At 53.0% G+C, this 27,988-nt stretch overlaps 1 protein-coding gene across 3 annotated transcripts; it reads left to right on the forward strand.

The window, feature by feature from the left end:
• The first annotated feature begins 1,072 nt into the window (after nucleotides 1-1,072).
• RAB11FIP5 (RAB11 family interacting protein 5) lies at nucleotides 1,073-27,774 on the forward strand. Of its 3 annotated transcripts, none has more exons than XM_085223769.1 (6): nucleotides 1,073-1,622; nucleotides 9,595-10,034; nucleotides 11,006-11,711; nucleotides 16,521-19,022; nucleotides 23,157-23,340; nucleotides 23,965-27,774. In XM_085223769.1, exons 1-6 carry the CDS (start codon nucleotides 1,240-1,242, stop codon nucleotides 24,172-24,174), a joined length of 4,425 nt encoding a protein of 1,474 aa, XP_085079895.1. In that variant the 5' UTR covers nucleotides 1,073-1,239; the 3' UTR covers nucleotides 24,175-27,774. The 3 variants fall into 3 exon arrangements, with proteins under 3 accessions (XP_085079895.1, XP_085079896.1, XP_085079897.1); XM_085223770.1 differs by having other exon boundaries at nucleotides 1,074-1,622; nucleotides 16,788-19,022; XM_085223771.1 differs by having other exon boundaries at nucleotides 1,076-1,622; nucleotides 16,788-18,449.
• The last annotated feature ends 214 nt before the right edge of the window (nucleotides 27,775-27,988 follow it).

The raw sequence follows: 27,988 nt of genomic DNA on the forward strand, positions 1-27,988 counted from the left end.
CAAAGGGCCCCGAGGAGCAGCGTTTGGCTGCGACCTTGCTGCAGGGGTCGGAGAACTTATTAGAGACGTTGGGGAGGTTTTTAATTGCTTATTAGGAGCCGGTCCAGGTGCATTGGGCTGCCCCTGCCCTGGCTGCTGCGTGGGAAATGAGTTTAAAGCAAAGGGAAGCTGTGCAGAGATACGTGCAGATACGTGCACACATAGCATGCATGGGCACACGTGCACACGGACACAGCCACGTGCATGCACATATATGCACACACACAGGTGCACACCTTGCAGCACAGCCCCAGCACAGCAAACATCACCTCCAGGTGCTTTGCCCACATGCTGACTGCACTGTGGTGCCCATTGGGTTGCAATGGGAGAGCTGCTGTGTCCCCCCTCATCCCGCAGTGCTCTGCACTGCAAACCCCACGTAGCTGGGACCTTTGCAGCATGGTGTGTGCACAGCACAGTGCAGGACAGCACGGTGCTTGCACAGCTTGGTGCACAAACAAGTGCATGCCCAACCTGATGCAGCACAGCATGGCGCACAGCACAGTGCACGTTCTGTGCAGGTTCTGTGCACAGCACGGTGCATGCACAGCACACTGCAGAGCAGCCTGGTGCACGTATAGCACGCTTCACAAGCAGGTGCATGCACAGCACGGCGTGCCCACAGCGCGGTGCAAAGCCTCGTGCATGCATAGCGTGATGCACGCACAGCCCCGTGTACATCACACTGCACTCACAGCACGGGTGCATGTGCAGCACGGTGCAACGGAACGCACTGCAGGACATCTGGCTGCTTGCAATGCCCGGTGCGTTCACAGCTCTGCGCAGTGCAGCCGGCAGAGCGCAGAGCGGGGGGGGGGCGTGGCTTTGGAGGAGGGGCATGGCTTTTATAGCGAATAGGGCATGGCTTTTACATCAGGGGGCGTGGTTTAGGGCGGAGTCATGTATACCGAGGTCGCTGCGAAGGGGCGTGGTTTAAGAGGGTGTGGCTTATAGCCAGGGGGCGTGGCTTCACGCTAGGGGCGTGGCTTAGGACAGGGTCGTTTACAACGAAGGCGGCGAAAGGGGGGGGTCGGGGCTACGCCATTAAGGGAGCGTGGCTTTCGTGAGGGGGGGGTTTGTGGGCGTGGCCTGTCGCGGGGCGGCGGTCGGGTTGCGGGCCGGCTGCGGCAGCGCAGCGGAGCGGTGCGGATTTGAGGCTCGGCCCGGTCCGGTCCGGCCGCTCTCCGTCCCTTCCCGGCCATGGCGCTGCTCCGCGCCGCCGCGCTGCCCGCCGACGGCCCCCCGGCTTGGCTGCCCACCCACGTGCAGGTGACGGTGGTCCGGGCCCGGGGGCTGCGCTGTAAGGGCGGCGGCGGTGGGGGCAAAGCGGGCAGCAGCGACGCGTATACCATCATCCAGCTGGGCCGAGAGAAGTACTGCACTTCGGTGGCCGAGAAAAGCGGCGGCTGCCCCGAATGGAAGGAGGAATGCGCCTTCGAGCTGCCGCCCACCGAGCCCGGGGCTGAGGCCGCGGTGCTGCTCACTGTCATGCACCGCGCCCTGGTGGGCATGGACCGCTTCTTGGGCATGGCCCGCGTACCGCTGCGGGCTGCGGGGCTGCAGGGCAGGGCGGCCGAGGAGAGGTGAGCGGGGCGGAGCGGCTCCGTGAGCCGTAATGGGGCTCCGCGTGGGCTCCCGGGGGGGTATTTGGGGGAGGGGGGGTCTGCGTGAGGCTGTCACGGGGAATTGGGGGTCGTGGAGTTATTGTGTGCCTCTGGAGATGGGAGATGTGGGGTCTGTAGGGCTGTCATAGGGAATAAGGTGTCGTTGGGTCTGTGTGGACCACAAGAAGGGGTTGGAGGTATTCAGGATCCTGTGGTTCTATGATGTTCTATAGGTTTCCGTGCCCTGGGAAGGTGTTTGTATGAGATGGGGCGTCGCAGGGTCCGTTCATTGGATATGAGAGGGAATGGGATGTTATGGAGTGCTTATGTAGCTCAGGAAGGATATGGTGTGTCTTGGGGTTCACGTGGGCCCTCATAAAGGTGTTATAGGAGACAGGGGTCTCTTCATATCCCAAGGAGGGGATTGCAGGAGTTGGGCTGTCGTGGGATCCACCTGGGCCCAAAAAGGGCACTTGTAGGAGGTGGGGGTGTCACAGGGTCCATGCGTGGTCCCTGAAGGGTGTAACAGGGAATATGGCATCGTGAGGTCCTTTTCTGCCCCAAAAAAGGAGATGAGGTGTTGTGGGATTCGTGTGGGCCTTCATAAGGCTGTCATAGGGTTTAAGATGTCATGAGGTCTCTTCATGCACCAAGAGGGGAATTGTAGGAGACGGGTTGCTATTGAGTCCGTGTATGGCCCCATAAGGGTGTTGTAAAGAGTAGGGTTCCATAGGGCCTCATTGTGCCCCAAAAAGGCATTTATAGGATATAGGGTGTCACGTGGGCCATAGAGCCCCAGTGGGTGTCATAGGGAATAAGATGTCACTGGGTCCATGTGAGATCTTTTCGTGCCTCCAGGAAGGGAGTTGCAAAAGATTGAGTATCATTGGGTCCATTTGGGCTCCTGGAAGGGAGATGAGGGGTCACAGGGTCCACTCATGGACCCGGAAGGGCCTCACAAGGAATAGGACATCACAGAGTCCTTGTGTGCTCCAAAAAGGAGATGGGTGTCACAGGGTTCATGTGGGCCCTCCTAAGGCTGTCATGAAGCCCATGTGTATCCCAAAAAATGCAAAAGGTGTAGGTGTTATAGGGTCCATGCATGGTCCCAGAAGTGTATCACAGGGAATGGGGCATCGTGGGGCCCTTGTGTGCTCCAATAAGAGTGTCACAGAGAACAAGGCATCACGGGGACCCTCTGTACCCCAAAAAAGGCCCCGTGGGCTCTGTCCCCCCGTAATGCTGTGCCATGGGTTTGTGGACTGTGTGCTTTCCCCTGACTTTTTCCCATCTGCAACCCACTCTTCCCAGCCCCAAAATGGGAATTGAGGGGACAGCCCTGGGGGGAGAGGGGGGCTGTTCCCCCCAGCATTAATTTTGCTTTGATTTCTATTCACCCTGGCTGGAAAACAAACTCCAGATCTTCGGTTCTGCCCTAATGCAGAGCAGCACCGTGGCTCCCTGCAGCCAGGCTGTGCATGGAGAGTGGCTGCAGGGTTTTGGGGTGCGAGGAGCTCCCAGGCTGCACCCCACATTGGCTCAGCTGGGATTTGGGCAGATATCCCCAAAAATGGACTCCTTGGGAATGCTGCAGCTTTGGGGCTGCAATGCTTCTGGGTTGGGTGCTAAAGGGGGGGGGGTCTCTCGTGCACCCCTTTGCTTGTAGGGCCTTGTCTGCATCCCTTGCTTGGAGGCACAAAGCTGCTGCCGGCTTGAATGCAGCCCAGAAAAGAGATGGAAAAAAATAATACAAAAATAGAGAAAGCAAGAAGGCAGGCCTTGGTAATCAGCGTGATGACCTTGCTCTCGTTTCACTGCTGATTTTTGTTTGGTGGAAACTTTGTCAGCAGTGCTTTTTCTTCGTGTTTTCAGCTCAGTGGAAAATGTGCCGTCCAACTTGGCTCCATGTCATGGAGCGAGGCTGGGTGCGTCTGGCAGCATTTATCAGCTGAATGGCATCATGTTTGTCTGGGAGGGGAAAAGTCAGCTCTTGGTTTTGCCTAAGAGGGCTCTCGTGGCCTTTTTGGGTGTCTCCTGGCCTTTTTTGGTATCCTTGGGCTTATCCCAAGCTGGAAAGCTTTGGGTTGGCAATGCGGCAGCAGCCGTGACTTGCAGTGTTTTTATTTTTAAGTCGTGGCTTTAACCCTGTTGAGCTTTTCCTGCGTTGGCTGTGGTGGTGTGGATTTTTGGCTGGTGGGTGCCTGCAGGTTGGGATGCTCTCCGAGGGGAGTAGTTGGGTTTTATCATTTGTATCCGCGTTTTGGACAAACAGATCCCCTCCAGCCCTTTCTCTGTGCCTGCCCTTATCCCTGGTACAGACATCCCACGTGGAAATGTCCCCCTTGAAGCAGCCTGAGCCAGGGGCACGCATCCTTGCTGCAGAACCTTTCCTCTGGGTGCCAACGTCTTTGGTCAAAGCCCTCGAGCCAATATAGGTCGGACCTTGCTGTGAGTTTGGAATGGATTTGGGGTGATGGAGGAGACCTCCATGGGGTCCATCACCCCTGTCCACGGTCTTGTGTGCTACTCATCAGATGGGGACCTTATGGCAACCCCACGTGGGGGCAAGGGACAGTCCCCAAATCCACACTGAGGCTCCATTGCAGTCTGTCCTCCCCCAGCTGTAGGTCCTGGCCTTGAAGAGGGTCTGGGAGGTGAGAAATGTGAAAGCGATGTCTTGGGTTGGCTGAGAGTAATAGGATCCGCTCAGGTGCGGCAGGCTGTGACGAAATCCTTGTTTTGGTTCTCTGAGGGATTGCTGCATCTTGGTGTGCGGCCACTTGGCCAATGCAGGAAGTGCTACGCTGTGTTGAAATGCCTCAGGGCGGTGGAAGGAGGGGGTTCGTGCCCCACTGCTCGGGTTGGGGTGCTACCCAGGCTGCCCCTTCTCACCCTGATTGGATTTAGAATCAGGGAGGCATGAAGGTTGGAGAAGACCTCTAAGATCTCCAAGCCCAACCCATCCCACCATGCCCACTGACCACATCCCTCAGTGCCACATCCCCACGGTTCTGGAACACCTCCAGGGACGGTGACCCTGCCATCTCCTTGGCAAGATTAGGAGCTTCATTGCCCTGTTCTGCTCTGGGCTGGATGTCCTTTGCCCACCTCCATTCCCACGCCCAGCCCTGCTCCAAGGTCCCTCTGTCCCCTGACAGCCAAAGAACTGCAGGCACATTCTCCTTCCTCCACTTTGAACTCATCTGTAGAGCTCTCCCTGGCTCCAGCAGTGGTTTTCCCTTTGCAGCTACAGGAAAAACCCATAGGAGGCCCCGAAAACACCATAAACCTTTGTCACCATCACTGAGTGCTCTGCTGGTGTGGGCTGTGGTCTGTGTACCACCGTTGCATGGGGTTTTCTTGGCAAGAGGAGTCCAAAAAGTCCTCAAATCCTTTCCTGCGCATTTCTGCTGAGTGCAAGCAGCTTTAAAACCCTTGCTGGTGTCTCTTGTTGCTCCCCATGTCTTGTTGGAGCCTACAGATACTTGCAAGCAACCATGAGGGTTAGCTTTCTCCAACAGGACTTTGCAGCAGGGATGTGGGGTTGGAGCCTGGGGTGCTTTGAGTTGCATGGTTCTCCCTGCCAGCCCTTTACAGCAAATCGTGCTCTTCTCTACACCCATTTCCACCTCCTGCTCAACCAGTGCAGCAGGGAAACCTGCCAAGCAGCCCTGTGCTGTCACCCATGCTTTGCATCCCACCAAGCTGGGCCTCGTTTTCTCCTTTTCTTTATGCATTTGAGGCAGGCAGAACAGGTCAGGGCATAGGGTGATCAAAGGGCATGATGGCTTTTTGGCTCATTTACTGCTTGGATTTGCAAACCGTGGGAGTTCTGGAGCATAAGCAGTTAACGAGGGCTCTGCTGTCTCTTGCTGTTATTCTCTCCTCTTCATTCATAAATGTTTCATGCTCCATTTTACAGCTCCTTGAATCTCCCTGCCCGTCCTCTTCCTAGGGTCAATGTGACACTGAGGGGTTGGTGGTTGGGGTTGGTGATCTTAGAGGTCTTCACCAACCTCAATGATTCCGTGATTCTGGTGGGGGAAAGGGGAAAACCCTTCATCTCATCTCTTTAAGTTGATTTGCAGTGAAGTTGCCCGTGGTTGTCCAGCTCTTCTCCAGCCCTTGAGCCTGCCTTGCTCCTGCCTTCCTCCCCTCCGTGCCACCCTGCACCCTGAGCCCACCGACACAGGGCTGGAGGGGCAGCTTTGAGGCCGCTTAGAGGACTGTTTATCAGGCTGAATTCAGTCTCCCGAGTTCCCTTCCTTCCTTCAGCCCATGTTTATTTTCAAGCTGTGCTTTGAGCAGCTCACAGGGATGGCCGTGCAGAGCAGCCTGTCCAAAACCAACACCAAAGGAACCGACGCAGCAGAAAAGCTTCCCGGCACCAGTGGGGGAAGCTGCATCAAAACATAAGGTCGGACTGCGAGCCCAGGAGCTGTGCTGTTTTCCACCCTTTGCTTCTCTTCTTGATACGGAGCTTCCTCCATGCCTCCATGCCGTTCCCCTTGTGGCCCCAATGGTGTCTTTTTCTGCAGACATCTGGGGTTTCCCTGGGTTCCTCTTCCTTACCTGCCCGTCCCTGGCTCTCTGTTGAAGTTGTCACTAATTAAAGACCTCTCATTAGCAGGGCTGAGCTTGTTGCAGGGTGATTCAGCAGTAAATGAGAGGCAGAGAGGCTTTGTCTGTCCCTTGCTCCGAGCTGCAGCTCAGGCAGGAGCGCTCCTGCTTCATTCCAGGTGAACCCCAGGTGCATCCCTAGAGGTGTGCCTTACTGAGAACCCCAGGAAGCGCTGTGCAGCCTGCTGCTAGCAAAGCACCGGGTCCAGTCTGGGAGAGGAACTGGGAAGGCATTGCTGGAGGTACCCAAGGGGATGGCGATGGGTTGGGAGCTTCGGCTCAGCGCGTGGTTTGGTGCTGATGGAGTCACAGGAGCGGGATGGGGATGCAGAAGGGAGAGGAGATGTGGGGCTCTGTGGGATCTCTTCTCCACAATCAGCTTTGCCTTTGCATTAAGGGACGGCTCCATGTCTCGTTGTCTCCTCTGCTCCCATTTCCACCCCAGGCTGTTTTTTCCCTTTGCTCAGCACTTTCTGCCAGCAGATGGGGGAGAAACGGGTGCCCTGCGGGGGCTTCGAGCCACGGCAGCGCTTTGCGCTCCGCTCCCATCGATCTCAGCAGCAGCAGCAGAAAATAGCACTGTGCTCCTGCTGCCTTTTGGCAGCTCTCCTTGTCTCTTGGTGGAGGTGAGTGGGAGGGCAGCAGAGCCTTTGCACAAGGAAGGGGTTTTAGCCGTGCTGGATGGGAGGTGGGGACCCATGGGAGCACACAGGCGATGCTGATGGGCGTTTAGGGTTTGGCTTCTTGAGAGGCCGGCGGGGCCCCAACTGTTCCCCTTTGTGGGGCATCTGCATGGAGTTCTGCTTGTGATTTCGTCCCTCAGCCCTGTGCTGGGCCTCTTCCCACGCATGCCATGGGGGCTGGGTGTTCCCCATAGCCACTGGGGTGCCCGTTTTAATTTCACATAGAATCGTTAAGGTTGGAGAAGACCTCTGAGATCCCCAACCCATCCCACCGTGCCCACTGACCCTCGGTGCCACAACCCCACAGTTCTGGAGCACCTCCAGAGATGGTGACCTCACCTCTCCTGGGCAGCTGTGCCATTGCCTGACCACTCTTTTGGACAGTAAATATTTCCTGATACCCAACCTGGCTCTCCCCTTGTGCAAACATGAAGCCATCACCTCCTTCTAGGGAGCTCTGAGGTCCTCTCTGTGCCTCCTCTTCTCCAGACTGAGCCATCACAGCATGGGTTGGGTGGGGGACCTTAAAGCCCATCCAGTTCCAACCATGGGCAGAGACTCCTCCCATGGACCAGATGCCCAAAGCCCATCCAGCCTGGCTTTGATCCCCTCCGGGGATGGAGCACCCACATCTCCTCCTCCCCTCTGCAAATCTTGGAGGTCTTTTCCAACCATAATGATACTATGAAATCCCTCTTGGGGTGGGCGTAAGAGCAAACAAGCCCGTCAGCAGCTTGTGTTCTTCTTTAAACCCATCCCGATCCTGCTCTGGGTGCATTTGTACCTCCACTGGAATTGATTTAAATTAAAATAACAGCAGCCATGAGACGTGGAGAGACGTGATCCACCCAAACACTCATCTTCTGAACTTTGAGCCCTGCCTAAAAATAGCACATCTCCCTTTTTGGGGTGCAGTCCTGACCTGTTGGGTGCTGGGAACCCCACGCAGCTCCTTCATCCAGTGCCAGCCTGGGCAGAGGTTGTTCTGGAATGGACACTTTTAGGAGCAGAGCAGGTTTAGGACTCGTTCATTTGAAGGCATCATTACCGAGCAGCCAAATTAATTGTAATGACTGCAGTGTGGTAAGTGGGGGATGCTGCGAGCGTGTCCATGTGAGATGGGGTTTTACATCTCATCATCCTCAGATGCCTTTCCCTGTGTTAATTTATCCCAAGTTCTCCCTCTTTATTTTCCCCGTGGGGTGATGGTGTCAGATACAAAACCTGCTCATGAGGTTTTCTCCCATTCCAGGAGTCAGCCACAAATCTGCCTTTTCCTTATCTTCCTGCATTCCTGGAACCAGGTAATCTTTGAGGTCCCTTCCAACCCAAACCATGCTCTGATTTTTCAAGCCTAACGCTTTGGGTACTGAGAATTGTTCCCCATTTATGGGGGTGGACAGAATGGGCTATGGGAAGAGGTTCATTGGGGATTAAAGCCTGTGCCCAGCAAAGTCATGGGCGCTCCTCAGTGGCTCCTGAATGGGGAACTGAGGACGTGGTTTGGATTTCCTCCTCGTCCCTATGATTTCAGCAGGGTTACACCCGTCTCCAACGCTTCACATTTTCCTCCCCTTGTTTTTTCCTTTCTGGTGACTTTGCTTTTCTAAGCAAACTCTTTTAACAGCCTAAAACACGGCGGGGATTTTTAGTCGTTGGGAAATCAGTTGGAAATTATTAGAACACCTCTAAAAATGCCTTCCTGCTCCTGTTGTTGTTGCAAATCCCCAGGCTGGGTGTTGGGCCCATCGGAGCTGTCTCACCCCACTCTGCTCTGACGTTCTGGGAGGAAATCTTGGCTTAGACCAAGCAGGTCTTCATGTTTGGCAGCCGGCTGATAATTTACAGTGCTGTTATCTGGGGCCCCTCAGAGCTCATCCTGCCCTGGGAGGGGAAGGGTGCCGGGTCTGCAGTGCGAGGCGGTTATTTCAGGAAGAAATGCTTCCCTTCTGGCCCAGTGTTGTGCTGCCCCGTCTGAGCGCGTTGCTGTGGGGAATTAGGGAAGTGGAATGTAGAAATGAGTTCCTCTGGGTGTTTCTTGCTTTCGTTTGCGCCATTTGTTTCAGCTAGCAACAGGCAACAGCCCTCTGCCATCCCACAGCACAGCTCTGTGCCCGGGTGTCCTTTGAATTGTGGATCCCTGGAGGTGCCCAAGGCCGTGGATGGGACCGTGGACAGCCTGATCCTGGTGGGGGCACCCAGTCCATGGCAGGAGTGGGGCTGTGAGGCTTTGGGGTCCCTTCCAACCCAACCGTTGTGTGATTCTACGGTCCCTTGCCATCACTGACCACTGGAATAGTTGTTTTAATGAGTACGTAGATTCATTAGGGTTGGAAATGACCTCTAAGTTCATCAGGTCCAATCATCAGTCCATCCCCACTAACTATGTCCCTGAGTGCCACTTATCCACACCTCCAGGGATGCTGACTCCTCCACCTCCCTGAGCAGTCTGTTCCAATGGCTGAGAAGAAATTGTTTCCAATTTGAAATAAAATATTTCCTAATATCCAACCATTGAGCTCCTTGGCTGTGACAGTGCAGACTCCGATATGAGAGGATGGATTCTGACTCACCAGCTCTTAAACATTGCAAAACCCATCACAAAGCACTGATGGAGAGCCCTCTCCTCATCTTCTCTCTGTCTTAAGGTGGCACAAGCTGCACTCCAAGCCCGGCAAGAAGGAGAAGGAACGTGGTGAGATCCAGGTGAGCATCCAGTTCACACGCAACAACCTCACGGCCAGCATGTTCGACCTGTCCATGAAGGACAAACCACGGTCACCCTTCGGCAAGCTGAAGGACAAGATGAAGGGCAAGAAGAAGTACGACCTGGAGTCGGCTTCTGCCATCATCCCCAGCAGCGTGGGCGCGCTCGACATGGAGGATGATTACGACGTCGGTGGCAAGAAGTCCAAAGTGAAGGGCTTCTTCCTGAAGAACAAGCTGCGCAAGTCGTCCCTAACGCAGTCCAACACCTCGCTGGGATCCGACAGCACCATCTCATCAGCCAGCCTGGGCATGGCCACCAGCGGCCCCGAGGTAACCAGGTCCCCCAGCAGACACAGCAGTCTGTCCACGGAGCGCTCCGGTAAGAGGATGGTGGTGTTAATCCCATCCGTCTGACCTTTCTTTTCTTTTTTGAAGAGGTTGTGGGGGCTTTCTTGCAAATCCCTTAACTAATTGCTTACCTAAGAGGCAGTGTCCTACATGAACCCTCTGAGATCTGCCTGCCTGCCAAGAACGGGGGGAAAGCATCCAAGGTTTGGCTTTGAATGCCAAGGCTGCATGCAGACAGCCCTGCTTGGCTGCTTTGCGCCACCGTGGGGTGTAGGGGTAACTCGGGGCTGTTTCTCCTCTGCTCCACAAGAGCAGGTGGTAAAGAGCAGCTCCTTGTGCCTTATGAGCCGCCTCCGGCTCGCGGGCAGAGCTGGAGCAGGGGCAGAGGTGGAGCAGTGACCGCTTACTGGTGATTAAAGCAATCCCAGCTCTTGGCGCTGGCAGAGCGATGATTTGCAAACAAAAAAGGCTCTTGTCGGGAATTAATTCTCGCCGTCCCTTGAAAACAAAATCTATCATTACATGGTTTAATTGGCTGGAGACTGCCAATTCCCGGATGGGGCAGGAGTCCCAGGGTACTGAGCACTGGGATCTGCTGAACCTTCAGCAGGAGCAAGAAGAGGGAGGAACGGGCACAGACCTTCCTTACTGCAGCACACACAGCAGCCCAAGGGCCTGTCTGTCGTTTTTGGATTCTTTTGGCCAGATCCCTGCATTCATTTTAGCCCTCAGACCCTCTCTGACAGTGGTTTTCATCTTACAAAGACCGCTTTCTGGATTCTGCAGAGGGAGGTGATGTGCTTGGGGAGATGTTGGCTTGTAGAGCCACGTGCTTTATGACCTGCGCTTTATCTCCCCGTTAACTTAATTACAGTTGAGTAGAGCCTGGGAGGGAAAAAGCTGGTGTAATTCTGCAGCTCTCATCAGTGTTTTTTAGTAGACGAAGCTTGCCGTGCCCGTTACACAGTTGGCCTCACCCAGCCTTGTGCTTTCTCCCTGCAGTGAAGGACTTTTTACCTTCTCCGAAGCTGACCCACAAGAGAGCACTCAGTGATGACGTCTCCCAGGTCAGCCCTGTCCTGGAGCCAAAATCAATCCTCAGCCTGAAGCCAAAGACAGATCCCGTGTCCCGCTCCTCCCTCTGCATCAATGGGAGCCATGTGTACAGTGATGAGCCCACCCCGAGGAGCCCTGTGCCCACCTCGCAGGGCTCCACGCCGCTGCCTGTCCCCAAAAGGCCGGAGGAGGGTTTTGGCTTCATCCCGATCCACACCGACCCCCACGAGGTGCCCTGGGGGGCCAGCAGCTTGGAGAGGACGCAGCAAAGGGACGAGATGAGATTCATCCCCTCTCCTCCCAGCTTGGTTTTGCAGGAAGAGCTCAAGGTGTCCACCAAAGCTGTGACCCTCAGCAACCACCTGGGCAGAGCCAGGATGGAAGAAAACAGCCGCCTGGAGAACAAGCCAACCCAGGTAGCAACACCCATGGTCTTCTCTGCAGAGGTGACAAAGGAGAAGCAACCTGAGGAAATAAGGAAGGAAGAGAAGAAAATAAAGGGCGGGCTCTTCCATAAGAGTGATGCGGGGAGCAGGGGCCAGGGGGAGAAAACTGGAGCCTCGCACGGCCCTGCAGCAGTGGGAGATGACAGGAGCAAGGCTGGCAGCTGGTTTGGTTCCAAGGAGCCCAAAGACTCCCCCCAGAAACCCAGGTCAGTGAAATGGGGCTGTGGGCACCCAGCTGTTCTCCAGCTGCCTGGCCTCTGCACAGTGCTGCCCAGATGAGATGAGAGCAGGGGAAATGCCTCCTCGACCCTGCTCTTGTAAAAGGGAGGGTGCTTCTTCCTGGATCCTCCCAATCCCGCTGTGCTCATCCTTAACCATGGCTCGTGAAGGGGGAGAGGGAGAACACGAGGCTGTAAGAGCCAGCAGTCTGCCTGGATCCAGAAGGTTATTTTATTATAGGGGTTTCCTAATCTGGGCTGACTTTAACCTAATTTATTAAGCAGAAGGATTTTCATTCAGCCTAAGCCTTCTTTAATGAAGAGATCTTTCAGGCTTCTTCTACCTAATGGGATCCGTATGTGAGCTCTGCTGCTTGTGAAGTGCTCAGATGTGAGCCAACAGAGTCACTGTCTTCACCCACAAAGTTTCCGGGTCGTCAGCCCAAGGTTTGCTTAGGCTCTGCTTTTTGGATGCCTCTTTGCAGGCTTCTCCATACAGTTCTTCTACCTTGTAAGGAGAAGCCTGGATGAGCCACCAGCTGTGAGTTTTGGTCATCAGGATAGGATTTTCTTTGAAACAATAGATTCTGGAAGGAAGAGATTCTCAGGGGATCCTTCTGGGATCTTCTTAAGCATCTGAATGGGCTTTAATTGCACTTGGCAATTTTAAGATGGGGAGTTATGAGTTGGAAGTGAAACGAGGGAGACTGAAATGAGACATTAGGAGAAGTCTGTAATGGGGAGCATTGTGCCCCAGCGCTGTGGGATTTGGTGTAGCAGTGGATGAGCACCTTTGGGCAGCACTGCAGAAGCTGTTGGCTCAGCTGTTGGCCCAGGCTGGGAGGTGGGTGCCCTTTAGTTCCTCTTTTTGGAACTTCCTTTCTTGATCATTCAATTCTGTGGGATTCTGTGACTTTTTAGGATCTTGTGGATCTTGAGCTTGTTCAAACCAGCGATTGCAACATCATTTCTCATTCTGATCACAAAGAACTCCTACTTCTTTTACTTCATTCTCCTTCCTTACACTGGGAGACCTCACAGACCGATTCAGCTCAAAGCTGTTGAAAGGTTGATTACATCTCGGTGGCTGAAATCTGTATTTCAATAATCAAATGCATATTCCCTCCCAAGCGTGCTGCTGAAAAGCCAGCAGCGCTTATCTGCTTATCATCTGGAGGAGAAGCAAGGCTGCTACTCATTTACCCGCATAACTTCTGGGTCTGAGGATGGATTAACCTTTGCTTTGTAGAGCAGAGCAGCTCCAAATTCATGGTGGGAGCGGGGGGCGGATGCTGTCTGCTCTTGGAGACCTGAATGAAAGGCTCTTTGGGTTTTGCTGTGCTTCAGGTGGCGTGGTCAAGAGTTGTGTGCAAGGAAGAAGCTCAGCAGGCTTATTTGAGGCAAGGCCTGGGGGGAAAACAATCGCTTTCCATGTCTTCAGGCTTTCCTACAATGTTATCAGAGCTCCGCAGGTCCCGCTTCCTCTGGCATGAATTGGGATGATAAAATGGGGCTGCATGTCATGCTTGGCAGGAGGCAAAAAAGAGCCTGTTTGCAGGTTAAAGCCCTTCCTAGGCTAAAGCCTTTTCCTTCTGTCACTGCTCTTAGGGGAGAGAAACATAAAACTGTTGCCCACTGTGGTTGTTGCTGGTCCTATGTGGCCAGCAGTGTGGCTGAAAACTAAAATCCATCTTGGGAGCCATTAGGGTTGCCCTTGCAAGGGTGAAGAATGGCTCTTACAGCACCTGTGCCTGCTCGTTGCATCTGCTCCCCACATCCTACCTCTGCTTCACACAGAATCACAGAATGGCTTGGATTGGAAGGGAACTCAAGGATCATCAAGCTCCAACCCTTCTACCACAGGCAGGGCCACCAACCTCCACATTTAATACCAAACCAGGCTGCCCAGGGCCTGGTCCCATCCAACTTGCCTTCTTTTTGTTATTGTTATTTCTATGGTTTGGGAGGCAAGTCCATATAAAGAAAGGTCTGTCCCCATCTTGTTCAGGATGAGGGACAGCTGCGTGCACGACAGAGGTGAGGACAGATGGAAAACAAGGTGGTTCCTGCTAGGATAAGTGAACCTGACCTGTGTGTTTCCTATTGAAAAGCTCCATTTGCACATCACCTCCAGGCCCTTCCAGGCTCCCACTTCATACAAACAAGTCCTTGGTTGCATGCTGATCTCTTCTCAGCCCCTTTCTGCATAAATCCTGCCATGCTGGAGTCCCCCAGGCAGGACCCTATGTAGGATGCCCAAATTATCCATGGAAATCCTGGCCTGATGTCCTCCCTTCCACCTCTCCTAGGACGCAGGGGTGGGATTTTCCATCAGCCCCAGCTCTTCACCTCGCTGTGTTACAGATTCGATCCTCCCACATCAAACGGGCTGTTTCCAGGCGACTTTCCATCAGGCAGTTGCTCAGTAATATTTTCTATTTTATTTTATTTTTTCCCTTTTGTCATCATTCTGCTGGGAGGCTAAAATGCGCCTGTGAAGTGCTGCCAGCAAAATAAATGAGGGCAGGAAGGTACCCGCTATTTATTTTGGCTGGCGGAGCTGCGTGCAGGGATCTGGGAAGAGGAGGAGGGTGAGTCAGCATTTCATTGCAGCAGAGATCTTCCATCCAAGCGGAGGTTTCCCTCTAGAGGAGCACAATGTCCTCAGCCCCTTTGCTGAGCACTTCCAGCATCCCTGGTGGAATGAAGCAGTGGGATTTGAGGGGGGTGGGTTTGTGGGGGGAAGGCAGGGGTGCTAAACAGGAGGGATGCTCACCCCGAGGACAAAGGTGGGGTGGTGACGCTGCGGTTGGTGCTTGGAGAATCAAGCCAGGTGATAAAAATAAAGAGGGAAGTGAGCTCTGTTTTTGTGCCTTCAGCCTGGCATCTTACAGGATGGTGTCACTGCCAACATAGAGGTGCTGCGATTCTCCCGCACCACATCCAGAGGCTGCGTCCCTTCTGCTTTGCTTCCTCCAGCTAGGGATGGATGCTCACACCTCTTGTTCCCCCAGGCACAGCACAGCCTGCTTTGCTGGGTGCTGCCATCCGTGTGTAGGCTGGGGGACAGCTGGAGGCTGCCAAATGGGACGTCCCCATGTACCAATGGGCCCAGCGTGGGCTTGGAGAGAATGTGGAGCTCCACCTGTGCAGGTGGGGATCTGGTGGGCTAGGGTAGGAATTTCTCCAGCCAGACTTCTGGCAGCTGTCAAGGTTGTTAGCAGTGAGCACTCATTAGGAGCCTCAAGCTGATTAATGCTCTGTAGCGACTTAATGCTAGAAGCCAGCAGAGCTGCTTGGATCAGCTCTGGGTTGCTCTTTCTAAACGCTGCTTAAGCAGAATGATGGATGAGGGTTCTTAATCTGGACTAAACCATTAATGTGAGTGCGAGCAAGGAGCAAACAGGAGTAGGTCAGGATTGTGTGCTGCCCAGTATCACCTCAAGGTCTTGTTTGTGGCTTAGGGTGTACATAACAAATTCCTAAACTGGGGCAGCAGCTTCAAAAATCACTGAGAGTGTCATAGGAAAGATGGAAAGGCTGGAGTTGGTTTGTTGCATACCAACAGACAAATGCCCTTCAAATTCTCTGAGCACAAAACTGACACAGCTGTACATGGATGATGGTGATTGTTAATGTTTGCCTCAAGGTGGCATTTTTGTACTTTAAAATACTTTAAAAATCTTTTTGTGACAAAACCATCTGTAATAACAAGCAAAAATAGTCCGTGCAGCTTTGCCATTGGCCGTGATCTTCTGGTGCTGCCTGTGATCCCTTCCAACTTGGGTCAAGCAGGCTGGAGCCTGAGGGCTGCTCATTCCCTGTAGGTGTTGGCAAAGCAATTGCTTTATTTGTTCTGAGTTCAGCTTTGATTAGCCAGCACTGGGCATATCGGTGTCTGCATTTCTCCAAGCTAAAGTGGGGTCTCTCTGAAGCCCCGCCACTAAGTGAAGCACGATGCAAAGCTGGCAGGGGTAAGTCATGGGGAGGAGGTTCAGGGGGAGGGAATGCTACTGCTGGAGCTGGGTGTTAGGGAAAGGGTCTGACCCAGACAGTGGTGGGCATGGCTGGAGCTCAGGGAACGTTGGGATACTGCTCTCAGCCATAGGGTTTGGGTGGTGCTCTGTGCAGCCAGGGGTTGGTGGTCCTTGTGGGTCCCTTCCAAACTGCTTATTGTATGGTAAGATGACCAGCCCTGGCCTGGCAATGGGCATTGGCAGAGGAGGTCCCAAAAGAAGGACAGGTAAATGTGGTCCCTCTTGGAAAAGCAGCAGAGGACCGGCAGCCCAGCCTGGGGCAAGGTGAGGAGATATCTGCAGGAGGGGGCTGATATCCAGAGTGGAGATGTGCCGAATCCCTCCCTTCTTGGGTCACGCGAGGGATTTGGATGGCCACTGCTGTGCTGATGAGCCCAGCACGTGGTGTGACACTGGGGAAGGCTCACTCTCGGGTGTTCTTACCCCAGCTGCTCCTCATGTGCAGGGAAACTCATAGAACTGAACCAAGTCTTTGGGCTGCAGGAGGTAGAGAAACCTCTCAGACTCCTGAGGCTTAGGGCTTGCTAAGGCAGAAAGGGGAAATTTGGAGGACAGTTGGAGAAGGGCTGCCCTTTCCTTTTCGTAGTGCATGCCCTTTCCATGCATTGACTCCATAATCATTGCTCTGCCTAACAAGAGAGACAAGTATGTATTGGATCATTGCATTGCTTTGAATCAAAGCGTTTGTGGTGTGTGTGGTGTATGCTTACAGCACTGTCACAGCATTAACCAGGAGGACTGTTTTGTCTTCCCTCCACAGCCTGGAAGTGTCTCCTCAGGTAGAAACCAGCTCAGATGCTCCTTCTCATTTTCCTCCCTGCTCCCCTGCCCGGTTCCCTGCTGCTGCTGTAGCCCATCTTGCTCGCATGCTGAGCCCTAACCTCCCTCCTGCTACCGGAGACAGTCAGCCCGGATGCTTGTCCCCTACCAACCCATTCCTCAACTCCCTGCAGAGCAATCCCTTCTTTGAGGACCTCCTCGCTGACCAGGTACTAAATTCTCCTTCACCTACTCACTTTTTCTCTAGTTTCCCGTCTGAGCCGCATGCTTCAACAGAGGTCGCTGGGAGCTTGTGTTCCTCTGAGGATTGCAGTCCCTCTGCCTCCCTAAGACTTAAAGATCCGGAGGGAGAATCTCCAGCCAAAAGCGTTGGTGTCCCCGTGCCCGAAACCACTCCTCCGTCCCATGCAGACCCTCCTCCAGATGAGGAACCCGCTGCCTCTCCTCCTCCCCTCTCAGAGTGGGATGAGACCTTCGATGCCTTTGCCACCAGCAGGCTCAGACCAGACCCAAAGAAGGAGGACTTCTTTGCTTCGGTGGCGGCGGAGGGCATGGCTTTCATCGACGATCCCGATGCCGCCAGCCCCACAGAACGGTCAGCTGAGCCCGATCCTGAGGAGGGGACAAAGGGCTTTGAAAAGGCCGAGCCACAAATCAGCAGCGAAATGCCCCCAGTGCTGCGGTCTTGGACGAATTTCTCTGGTTTGGATGTTGGGGCAAACCTGGTGAGCACAACCCAGGAAGCGACTGTGATAGAGGATGTGCTGAGCCCCGTGTCCGCAGGGTCGGCAGCGAGGAGGAGGAAGAGCAGCACGCCGATGGTTTGGGCCACCTCATTGTCATCTGGAAATCCAGGGGAAAAGGAGGCTTCCACCCTGCTGAGTGCTGATAATTGTGCCGGGGAGGAACGGGACAGTAATGAGGATGAAACCTCAAGTGTAGGGGAGAATGGCTGGATGACCATTGCCACCGAAACTGCGCCCGATCCTTCTGAGAGCACCCAGAGCATTGGCCAGGGGAGCGTGTTTGTGCAGCGGTCCTTCCATGGTGAGGGCACCTTTGAAACAAAAAGTACTCCTCATGTCCTTCCCCGAAGCACCTTCAGCTCTGAAAACACAGCAGAAACACTACCGGGCAGCAATGTGGCTGCTGTACCCCCACGGGTGCTGCAGGACATGGCAGCAGGGTGCTTCCCCGTGGCTCCGGACATGGGGAAGGAGCTGCAGGATGATGGCGGGGAGATGTTTGACATCAGGAGCTCGGTGTACCGGTTGCAGGCCAGCATGCGGTTGGAGGCTGGCGAGGGCCATGTGAAGATGGGCTCTGATGCTGTCCTCACAATGTGGATGGGTGTGCGAGGGAAGGAGGAGGTCATGCCACCTCCCAAACCTCCGCGGTGGTTTGCGGCCGTGTGTGGCAGAGGGGAGGATGAGAACAATGCTAGTGATGCAACGGCAAGGCAGCGAGGTGGGGAGGAGCAGCAGGAAGGTGAGGAGGGCCTGGAGCAACCACAGAGCCATCCGAGCGGTGACACGGCTGTCCCAGCACCTCACACAGCTGTGCATGAGGATGCTGCTGACGTGGAGGCTGGAGGGGACACCTCCCTGGGAGAAGAGCCACCGGAGATGAACGGGACGGATGCAGCCGAACACTTTGAGACCTGCCCCTCCAGGTTCTCCGTGGATGAGCTCACCCCGTCGGGTGCTGCAGGGAGCTGGAGTCAGCCGGCTTTGTCTCCTGTGTCACAGCTCAGCCTCAGCGCAGAGCCATCAATAGCCCGAGAGCAGGAGGAATGCCCTGAGGAGCTCGGTGTGTCAGCACCAGACCTGTCCCCCAGGCCGGACTCAGGCCAACCCGAGAACTTCTGGACGGCATTGGAGGAGCAGGAGGCATTGGGCCGCCCTCACAGGTTAGCGCCGGAGCAGGACCAGGGTGAGGGGCCAGCGGTGGGCTGTCCCCATCAGGCAGAGCAGGGCTGGCCGCCTGCAGGGATAGACTTCAAGAAGGCGGAATTTTGGAAGCCAGGTAGAACGGAGGAGAGGAGCGAGCAGGATGCTGCAAGCCCGGGCAATCCTTTTGCTCTGGCAGTCAGCCCTATTGCCCCCGCAAATCCCTTTCTGGAAAAGCCAACAGGCGCCCTTCCCATCCAGGCTGTGATGCCTGAAAGGTTCGTTCAGGGCTTCAGCTCCCCCGAGCTCTATGGGGAAGCCCTTCAACAAGGCTTCCAGCCCACTAACCCCCCAAGAGACCCGCTAGGCAATCCTTCCCTGCATGACAGCCAGCCCTTGGCCTTCTCCACCCCTTTCCCCGTGGCTGTGACTAACCCCGAGCAGTTTGATTTCCCCTCCCCTGCCGCGACCAGCCATGCCGCAGCCCAGCCCTGCCCTTTGCCGCAGTCCGGTGACACACAAGCTTCAGCACTCGTGGTTTTGCCCAGGGAGACACAGCCAGCTGAGAAGCCCTTTTTCCAGCAGACGACCAGGTGAGCGCTCCGGGGAAGGTGTGAAGGGTGTATATTTGGTAGAGGCTTAACCCTGTCTCCCTTCTGCTCTGATCAGGGACCTCAGCTCTGGCCGTGCTGGCTCTGAGGAGGATGCTCTGCACTGTGCCGAAGGTCCTCTCCTCACCTTCCCATGCTGAATGGTAACTGTGCTCCCTGAGAGTCCTGCCTGGGCAGCTGGAAGCCTTGGCTCTCTTGGATCACAGTGGGGAACAGCCACTGGTGTCCCCTCTTGCTCTAAAAGGTTTGACACATCCAAGATCTGCCCCAGGGAGAACCCAGCCGCAACAAAATTGCATCCAGTGCTAAATTTTGGCTGCATCATCTTCCCTGTGCTTGCAAAATGGGTGCCTCTTCCATGGCTGCCAGGAGAGCTTACAGCTGTTAATGTTCTCGTGAGTCCCCTCATGGCATGTGCACAGCTATTCTCCTTCCCTTTTCATTAATTCAGCTTTGGTTTGTTTCTTTTTTTCTTTTCTTTTTTTTTTTTTCCAACAACCACCAGGTACTAAAAACTTTCTTCTCTCTGTAGCCAAAAATAAAAAAACAGAAATTTCACCAGGGCGATGTCAAAATGCCGTTTTCCATTCCCTTCTGCCAAGGTACCCCTGGGACTTCACCTCCAGGGTGATGGGAAGGAAATGTTATGGTGGTGGGTCAGAAGAAAGAAAGGTTTATTTCCTCTTCCCAGGTCTGACTTTTGCTGTAGGAATGCAGTGAAGCAAAGATGCAGTGTTTAGGGCATGGCGTGTGGTAGCTCCGTGTACTCTGATTCCTTTTATTGAGTCAGGTTTTTAAATCTTTCTTAACTGGGTTATTCATTCTCTGACAGATAACCTTGGTCAAAATCTGCAGATAGCCAGATCATTGTTAATGTTTCATGGAAAGAGAAGTGTCCTGCTATCCCAAAGGGTAAAATTAGGCAATGAGCAAAGTGTAATCCCAGGATTCTCTGTCAGGATATCATAGAATCATTAAAGGTTGGAAAAGACCTCTAGGATGACCATGTCCAACTGTCAGCCAGTCACCACCATGCCTACTTTTGGACTGTGCATCCACCCAAAGCCTGGCTGGCTTGTGGGAAGGAAGTGGGCTTGGATCTAAGAGCTGGTCATCATGTGAGTGCTGGCTTTTGTCGTGTTATATGTCTGAGAAGTCCTGGAACGTCTCTGCTCTGGTTCCTTTACCTGTGAAAATGTGGTTGCTTTGGATACGTGCTGCTGGGACTCAAGAACCTTTGAAGAGTTACTGTTGTATCTGTGGAAGATGCTGAATCATGAAATCATAGGATCCCTAAGGTTGGAAAAGGCCTCTAAGATCCCAAGTCCAACCCCAGTCCATCCCACCATGCCCATAACCACGTCCCTCAGTGACATCCCCACGGTTCTGGGACACCTCCAGGGATGGTGACCCCCCACTTGCTCCCTGTGAAGCTGTGCCAGTGCCTGACCGCTCTTTTGGAGAAGGTATTTTTCCTAATATCCAACCTGAGCCTCTTGGGGAGGTGCCAGTAATTGTCATGGGGGCGTAGAGGCAATGTGAAGAGGAAAGGGACCTGGGGGTGTTCGTTGATGCTCGGCTGAACATGAGCCAGCAGTGTGCCCAGGTGGCCAAGAGGGCCAACGGCATCCTGGCCTGCGTTAGAAATAGTGTGGCCAGCAGGAGCAGGGAGGTGATCATCCCCCATACTCAGCACTGGTGAGGCCACACCTTGAGTGTTGTGTTCAGTTTTGGGTCCCTCACTACAAAAAAAGACATTGAGGCCCTGGAACGTGTCCAGAGGAGGGCAACAAAACTGGTGAGGGGTCTGGAGCACAAGTCTTAAGAGGAGCAGCTGAGGGAGCTGGGATTGTTCAGTCTGGAGAAGAGGAGGCTCAGGGGAGACCTCACTGCACTCTACAACTTTCTGAAGGGAGATTGTGATGAGGAGGGGTTTGGCCTCTGCTGCCAGGCAACAAACAGGACCTGAGGAAATGGCCGCAAGTTGTACCAGAGGAGGTTTAGGTTGGACATAAGGAAGAACTTTTTCTCTCAGAGGGTGGTCAGGTACTGGAATGGCTGCCCAGGGAAGTGGTGGAGTCGCCGTCCCTGGCAGTGTTAGAGGCATCTGGATGAGGAGTTGTGATTATGGATTAGTGCTTGTGGTAGCAGTGGTGATGGGAGGACAGTTGGACTAGATGATCTTGTAGGTCGTTTCCAACCTTGTGATTCTGTGTGGAAGGGCCATTTCTTTGTTCCCCGTGGTGGCACTTTCCTAGATGCATCTCCTACTAGAACAGCCAGTGGCATGTAGAAAAAGATTTGGTATAAAAGAAGCGGAAGGAAAAAAGGAAGGCTTCAAACCTAGAGCGGGCTTAAAGGTTTAGCTGGGACAGAAGTGTTGTTCTCCCCCATTAGATAAAGGAGGAGCTGGTGTGTGATGAACTGTGGTAGGTTTTTGTGACGGGGTTGGGAGCATTGCTGGTACTGAGGTCGTATCACTGCCATGCAGAGTGAGAAGGCAGTGGAATTGTCTTCATCTCAAAATGAGGTTTTAGGTGAAATCGTGTGCCAGTCTTTGCAGTGTGAATGTAGTTCTTGTGGAGAGCTCAGTGCTCAGAGAGTGGTTTGCCACATCCAGAAATAGATTTGGGAAGGGAGCTGCTGCTCCCAGTTCATCCCCTTTCCTTCTGTAAGGCCTTTCTGCAAGCAGGGCTGGCCCCCAGGTGCTGCGTGCTGCATCTGCTCTGCATTTGCCCTTTGTTGCCTTGCTGTCTGTGAGAAGCATTTTAATAGGAAGATAAGAGGACTTAATTCCTAAGCTGCTGTAGGGAAATTCCCCCCTGATTTTTACTACACTCAGCAGTGCGACCTTGGGAGCATCACTGGGAGCGGTGCTGCAACACAGCAAGGTTTGCTCAGGAGATGGGTGGAAGGAGAAATGCCAGGGCTGTGCCTCCTTCATCTGGAGATGTTTCATCTCAAAGGCATGAATTTTCATTGTAGATCTACGGTCACTTGGAGGCGCAGTGGTGGATTGAGCAGTCTGTTGGTGTGAGCGATTAATTCTGCTTTCCAGTTGGCATCCATCAGCTGGTGGATGGAAGGAGGTCCGGTGTCTCAGCGGATCCATCTGGGCTTTGTCTGTGCATCTGGACGCCCCCTACACAGGGTGTTGGAGCTAGTTGGTGTTACTGCTGTCCTCTCTGAGAAGGGAAGCAGGAGAGGCATTGTTGTGGTTGAAGACTGCTTTAGATGTGAAGAAAACTTCTCCCTGTCAGCATCATGTGGAGGTTGCACATTTTCATCTGTCACTGCTAGCAAGGCACAAGGATGCCAGCCTTGGGGACTTGGGCCATTCAGCTGATGCCATATGCAGTGCTTCTGCCTCTGTCCAGCCACACCTGTCAGCTTGGAGTGGGGCTGAGAGCCACTGCTCTGCTTTAGGAACTCCAATACACTGCAGACACATGGTTACAGCACAAGCTGGGCTTGAGAGAGATCTGTCAGCCTGGCTAGCAGGTCATGGATCAACTGTGAGTGTTCTTCCTTCCACTGATTCCTGAAGTCCTTGTGTGTGAATAGATGCTGTGCTTGCCTTTTTTTCTTCAGTGTTGAGCTCCTGTGAGCACAACATCTCTTTATCCTGCAGTGGTTTTGCATGAGAAGCCTTCACAGGGTGCCCGCTGCACCTGAGGAGTGTCGAGGCTTCATGGAGATCTTGATGGCATTTTAAGGTCTTTCAGTACAGCATGTAGGTCTTGCAGGAAGGTAGCATCAGGTCACTTCTCTTTCCATCATGCTGAAAAGCACTCCTGGCAGCCAGGAGTTTCAACCCACGGCACTCTGAGTGTGACCTGAGCAACACAGCATGTGCATGGGGCCTTTTTGAGCCCCTTGGACATGTGCTTGGCTGAGGTACTGTGACTGTGCAGATCCCATCTCTGGCTGGTTACAGTGCAAGGCGTTGTCTCTTCTCTCTGTGGAGAAAGCAGTCTTCGAGCAGTGCAAACACAATTTAACTACGTGAAGCAGACTAAATTTGATAAGTGGGTCCCAAACCCCTAGAAACCATAGGGACAGCCAATTGCTTTAAAGCTTAGCAGGGCATTAATTATCCAAACTTGTTCTCCTCAGTCCTCACCCGGTGAAACCCATCAGTGCTGCAGTGCAGGAGGTCTCCAGTGAGAAGAAGCAGCAGAACAAATCCAGCCTGACCACAGCGCTGAGCAATGGCCTGGAGAAGCTGAAAACAGTCACCACAGGCAGCGTTCAGCCTGTGGCCCCCTCGTCACACCTGGAGAAAACAGACCCAAAGAAGGTAATGGTTGGAGCCAAGTGCTGGGGTGAGGGCTGGCTTCCCACCTGCTCGTGAGGTTGGAGGTGGATAAAAATCGTGTTGGAGGATGTGGGATGGGGTCTTGCTATAGGATGACCAAACTCCCCAGGGCTTTCATCCTGAGGGATCGTTTAGCTCTTAATTCCATTCTCTCCCGGTCATCCTGGCTGGAGGACTGGGTAAGCAGCTAATGGCAGGTCTCATTACGGCAGGCCAATGGGTTCTGCTGTCTCTGTGCCTTTAGCTTTAAGCTGTTGATGTTTGATGAAATGGTCTTTGGGGAAACCCTGTTTATTAATCTACTTTGTGGGAGGGCTCTGTGGTCACCTCTGGCTCCATGGAGTGCATCCAGGCTGCAGAGGCTGCATATGTGGACAGTTGTTCCCTCTCCCATGTTTTTGTGCAACCAAGTGGCCATGTGGGAAAGCTGCTTTGTAATGCAAGATGTCCTAGGTTTATCAGGTGGGATTTGGAGGCGACAGATGCAGTAAACACTGAATACTTTGGTATTTGGTGTTTTGCTGCACCTTGCAAACACTAAGGGGAGTAAAGGGAGCAGTGCTTTTCATTCGACTTGCTGAACGTTCTCCTTGGTTTCCGCTGCAGGATCCCAACGTGTTGGACCAATCAGCCAAGTATTATCATTTGACCCATGATGAACTCATCCAGCTCCTACTGCAGAAGGAGAAGGAGCTGAGTAAGAAGGAGGAGCACATCCAGGAACTGGAGAATTACATTGACCAGCTGCTGGTGCGCATCATGGAGCAGTCTCCCACGCTCCTCCAGATCCCGCTGGGGGAAGCCAAGACCAAGTAACCTCCTGGCAGAGACCAGCATCACTTGCCTAAAGCACTTCCAGTAAACACGCTGCAAGCATCCCTGCACTCCCCCCTCCTCTTACAGAGGGCTTCTCCAGTGGCTTCTGTTCGCAGAGTTTAGCAGGAATGGTTATCTGCTCCTTCCCAACCTAAGCTTATTTCAGCTCTGGCTCCAGGGAACTGTAGGGTGGTGGGCTGTCATCCACCCTATGGGGAGGAGCAGAGCCTTCCTCAGGAGGCAGATGCTTCCTGATGTTCCTGTCATAACCAAGTAGCATCTTCTCAGGCACTCATCCTACCAATGCTTTAAGTGGTCCATGAACATTTGGGAGCTGGAAACCAGCCACCTCACCCTTGTCTTCATCCTGCTACTGCTGCTCTTCTGCCTAGACTCTTCCACAGGCTCTTCTCTGAAATGGTGTGCTCTGGCTGATGGACAGCGTTAAACTGGCTGACAAAATTGGGGATGCCTAAACTCAGTAAGAGTCTACCAGCATGTTACTGTCCAGTAAGTCTGCTCAGCAGGGCAGCTGGGGAAGGGGCTGCTGCTGGATGCCTCATTTCCCTTCCTGCCCCGTATGTTGTACCCACAAAGGAAGGCTCTGAACAGCTCCTCTTTGTGTCAGTACCTGGTTCAGCAAGAGGCAGTACACAAAGCCACAGTGCTGCAGTCAGGGGCTGCAAAGACTCAAGCCAACATCACTGCCTGATTGTGAGCTGTGCTGGTTCCTTCTCTGCGTGCATGGTTGTGATGCTGCCTTACAGACCCAGCCCAAAACTGAACTCGTAGAGAAGGGCCGGTGATGGTTTGTGCACCATCAGTGCTGCAGGAGATCTTGCATGGCACCCAACCCATCACCAGGTGGGCTGTGCCAGGAATACTCCTGTATGCAGAAACCACAGCTGGATTTTCTGATCAGTATTACATTTCCTCTTTTCTGCATCTGCAAGAATTGCTTTCCACTGGCAGCCCCCTATAATTGACTTTGTGTTGTCATTATCAATGCAACAAGGAAAACGCCATACAGACCGAAGCTAGTGTGCAAAGAAAGATGTCTGGCTGTCCAGCCACCTCTATGCATGATGTCCCGTTAGGTCAGACATCCACCAAACACATGCAAACCACATTCTGTGAAAGCTAGCAATTCAGTAATTAACGTGGATCACTTTCAAGTCAGTATTAGTGCCAGAACAGCTAGAATTGTATCACACCTCCACGCCAGCATCAGGTCTCTGGCAGCTTGGGCCCACCCCTAGAAATGCTAGGCCAGCTCTCTCAGGACTTGAATGCTTCTTGCTAACTTGGAGTGACTGTATGAAGGCCTCTGTGTTGCTTGATGTGATAGATGGTGTTGGTGTGGGGTTGGTGAGTGGTGCTCCCGGCCACATCGCAGTACAGCGCAGCTTCTGGTTTGGAGGTGCTGGGGAAGGGCACAAAACCTCTCCTTTTGTCAAGTATTTTACCTAGAAGGTGCCCGTGCAGGCAGAGGGTCAGCTGGTGTGGGACTTGAGCTGTCTCAGCATGTAGGGCGTCTTCTTTTTGCTGCAGATATCCAAAAGTTACTGGATTTTTTTTAAACCTTTGTATTCTTTTCTCCTTCCTTACTTCAGCATATGCCATGACTGAAAAATTGTGCCTTTTGCAATAGAACAGTGGCAGTTCCCTATGAGAAAAGGCTCTGAAATTCGATTCTCAGCTGACTAACACAGCTTGGCCAGCTTTCTGTTCTGCTTGCCTGCTAATTTGAACTAGGTGAGTCTATGTTTTAAAGCAGTCAGCAGAGCCTTCCCATCCCTGTGGGCAATTTGTTTTGGTCTTTGACAGAAGTGCTGCATGAACCGCTCCGTGATATGGCAGATGTAGATAGATGTAGATAGAGGAGGTGATAATGAGGGAAGGTGTGGCAGATATTACAAGACCAGTTGCAGCTGGATAAAGGCACTATTGGGTCACACTCAAAGCCTGAGGCTGACAGAAGTAAGAGGTATCAGCTTAAAAGGAGATTTGGCATCTCTGCTAGTGACAATATTTGGTCATGTCTAGCTTGCAGACTGTTGTAATAACAGGAGGATTTGTTATCCTGGAAGATAGCAGCCATGAGCCATTAGCTCCTACCTGTGCTTGTCCCTAATAGGGAGCTAATTGGGGTTTTGCACCTCGCTACCTGCATCTTTATGTTTCTCCTCCCTCCGTATGTCTCAGATGAAAGGAACTTCAATTTCTGGTGTAAGATGTGAGTCCTGCAGTGGCCATCCTGGCTCGCTGTTGCCTGACAATCAGCTGTTTCCTTGGGTTTCTCCCATCAGTGACAGGCATTACAGGTGCTCCCCACACACAAGTGCCAGTGCTTTTAGCTCAATACACCTCCTCCTCGTCTCTCCTCCTCCTCTTCTATTGCATCTAACCGCCTCCATATGCCCCTCTCTGCCTTAGGCGGCTCTGCCTCTTCTCCCAAAGCTTGAATGTTTTGCACTTTATATATTCAAGTTGATCTCAGAGCTCCAGAGGGCCGTGTCTGGGCCCCTTCAGCAATACGTGCTTCCTTCTGCCACCTGCGGCTCACGGGGCTATGGAGAGAAGCAAGTGGTGGGGACAGCCAAGGCTGCCGTCACCTTTCATGTCTGTCAGAGCATTTGGAAGTCCAGAGGTACTTACAGACGATGCTCATGTTTAGGAGAAGGCATCTGAAAAGTGCTTTTGTCTTTTCTTTGTTTCTCCACCTCAGTATTCTGAGAACGTTCCTCTCCCCACCCTCCCCAGTTTTTATTCTCTGCATTAAAGCAAGCATTTTACACCACTAACAATGCTGTAGCCAGAGCGTGTAACCAGAGGACCTCGCTGCTTTGAAGAATAACCGGGGGAAATGTTGTCAAGTTACGTTCCAAATCCATGTTTAGTGATTATCTTCCAAAGGGAGGTGAGCAGCACTGCTTTCTGTGCAGGGCAATACCCAGAGCTGCGCTGCTCCGTGCGGGATGAGCAGACAGACGGACGTGAAGGAAGCTGCCTGGGCCAGCAGCAGCTTTTGGTGATTCTGTTTTAAACACAGCCACAGCAATAATTCTGTCTTTTGCCTTTTGCACCCTTATCTGTCCTTCTCTTTCCACATTCAGACTGTTTGATGGGTTTTCTGCAGGGCGCTGTTGCTCTCATCTGCTCTGCTTTTGTTGTCAGCCCACAGCTGGCTTTCTTGCTGTTAAAGAACTGTGGCCAAGTGATTGATTTTTGTCTTTGTTGCCTCTTCTGTCCCAAAATGATGGGACAGAAGAGCAGCTGAGGTATATCCTTAAACTGGAACAAACCTGAAGGGATGTGGATGCCGAAGTGTGATGTAGACCCAGCCATATGCCTTGTCTGTGAAGGAACAGCTGCGTTCTGTGTCATAAACGTGGGGTGGAAAACCACCCCAAAATCAGAGAGCTCAGTGTTGGGGGTTTTGGAGTTGTTGATTCCCTGTACTTTGTGTACGCGGGAGGTGGGTTCTGTGTGTTTCATGTTTTAATAGTTTGCAACTAATGTTTATAAAGAGAGCTTGTTATTTACATTTTAAGCACTTTAAAAAAAAAAAATAAAAGTTGTTCAAGCTGTTCCTAGATACTTCTGATTTATTGACAACAGCGTCTGTGCTGATAGCACTTGGACAGTGAGTGACATTTATCTGTTTATTTTCTGAAGGAGGATGACGGTGCCCAACTTCTCCATGCTGATACATATCATTATTAGTCCCAATGCACCCGCTGCCACGCGGGGGCTCTGGGGGGTGTTGTTGCTGCAGGATTAGCTCGAGTTCATCCCTGAATGTTGCCTCTGC

Source organism: Meleagris gallopavo, chromosome 4 (assembly GCF_905368555.1).
Source record: "Meleagris gallopavo chromosome 4, MGAL_WU_HG_1.1, whole genome shotgun sequence".
Classification (NCBI taxonomy): Eukaryota; Metazoa; Chordata; class Aves; order Galliformes; family Phasianidae; genus Meleagris; species Meleagris gallopavo.

Excerpts from the sequence above, each read along its gene's own strand:
- RAB11FIP5 (XM_085223769.1), top strand. The coding sequence starts at position 1,240 with ATGGCGCTGCTCCGCGCCGCCGCGCTGCCCGCCGACGGCCCCCCGGCT. Across the intron at positions 10,035-11,005 it reads TCTGTCCACGGAGCGCTCCG|TGAAGGACTTTTTACCTTCT; the intron begins GTAAGAGGATGG and ends TTCTCCCTGCAG. Across the intron at positions 19,023-23,156 it reads TTTTTCCAGCAGACGACCAG|TCCTCACCCGGTGAAACCCA; the intron begins GTGAGCGCTCCG and ends TGTTCTCCTCAG.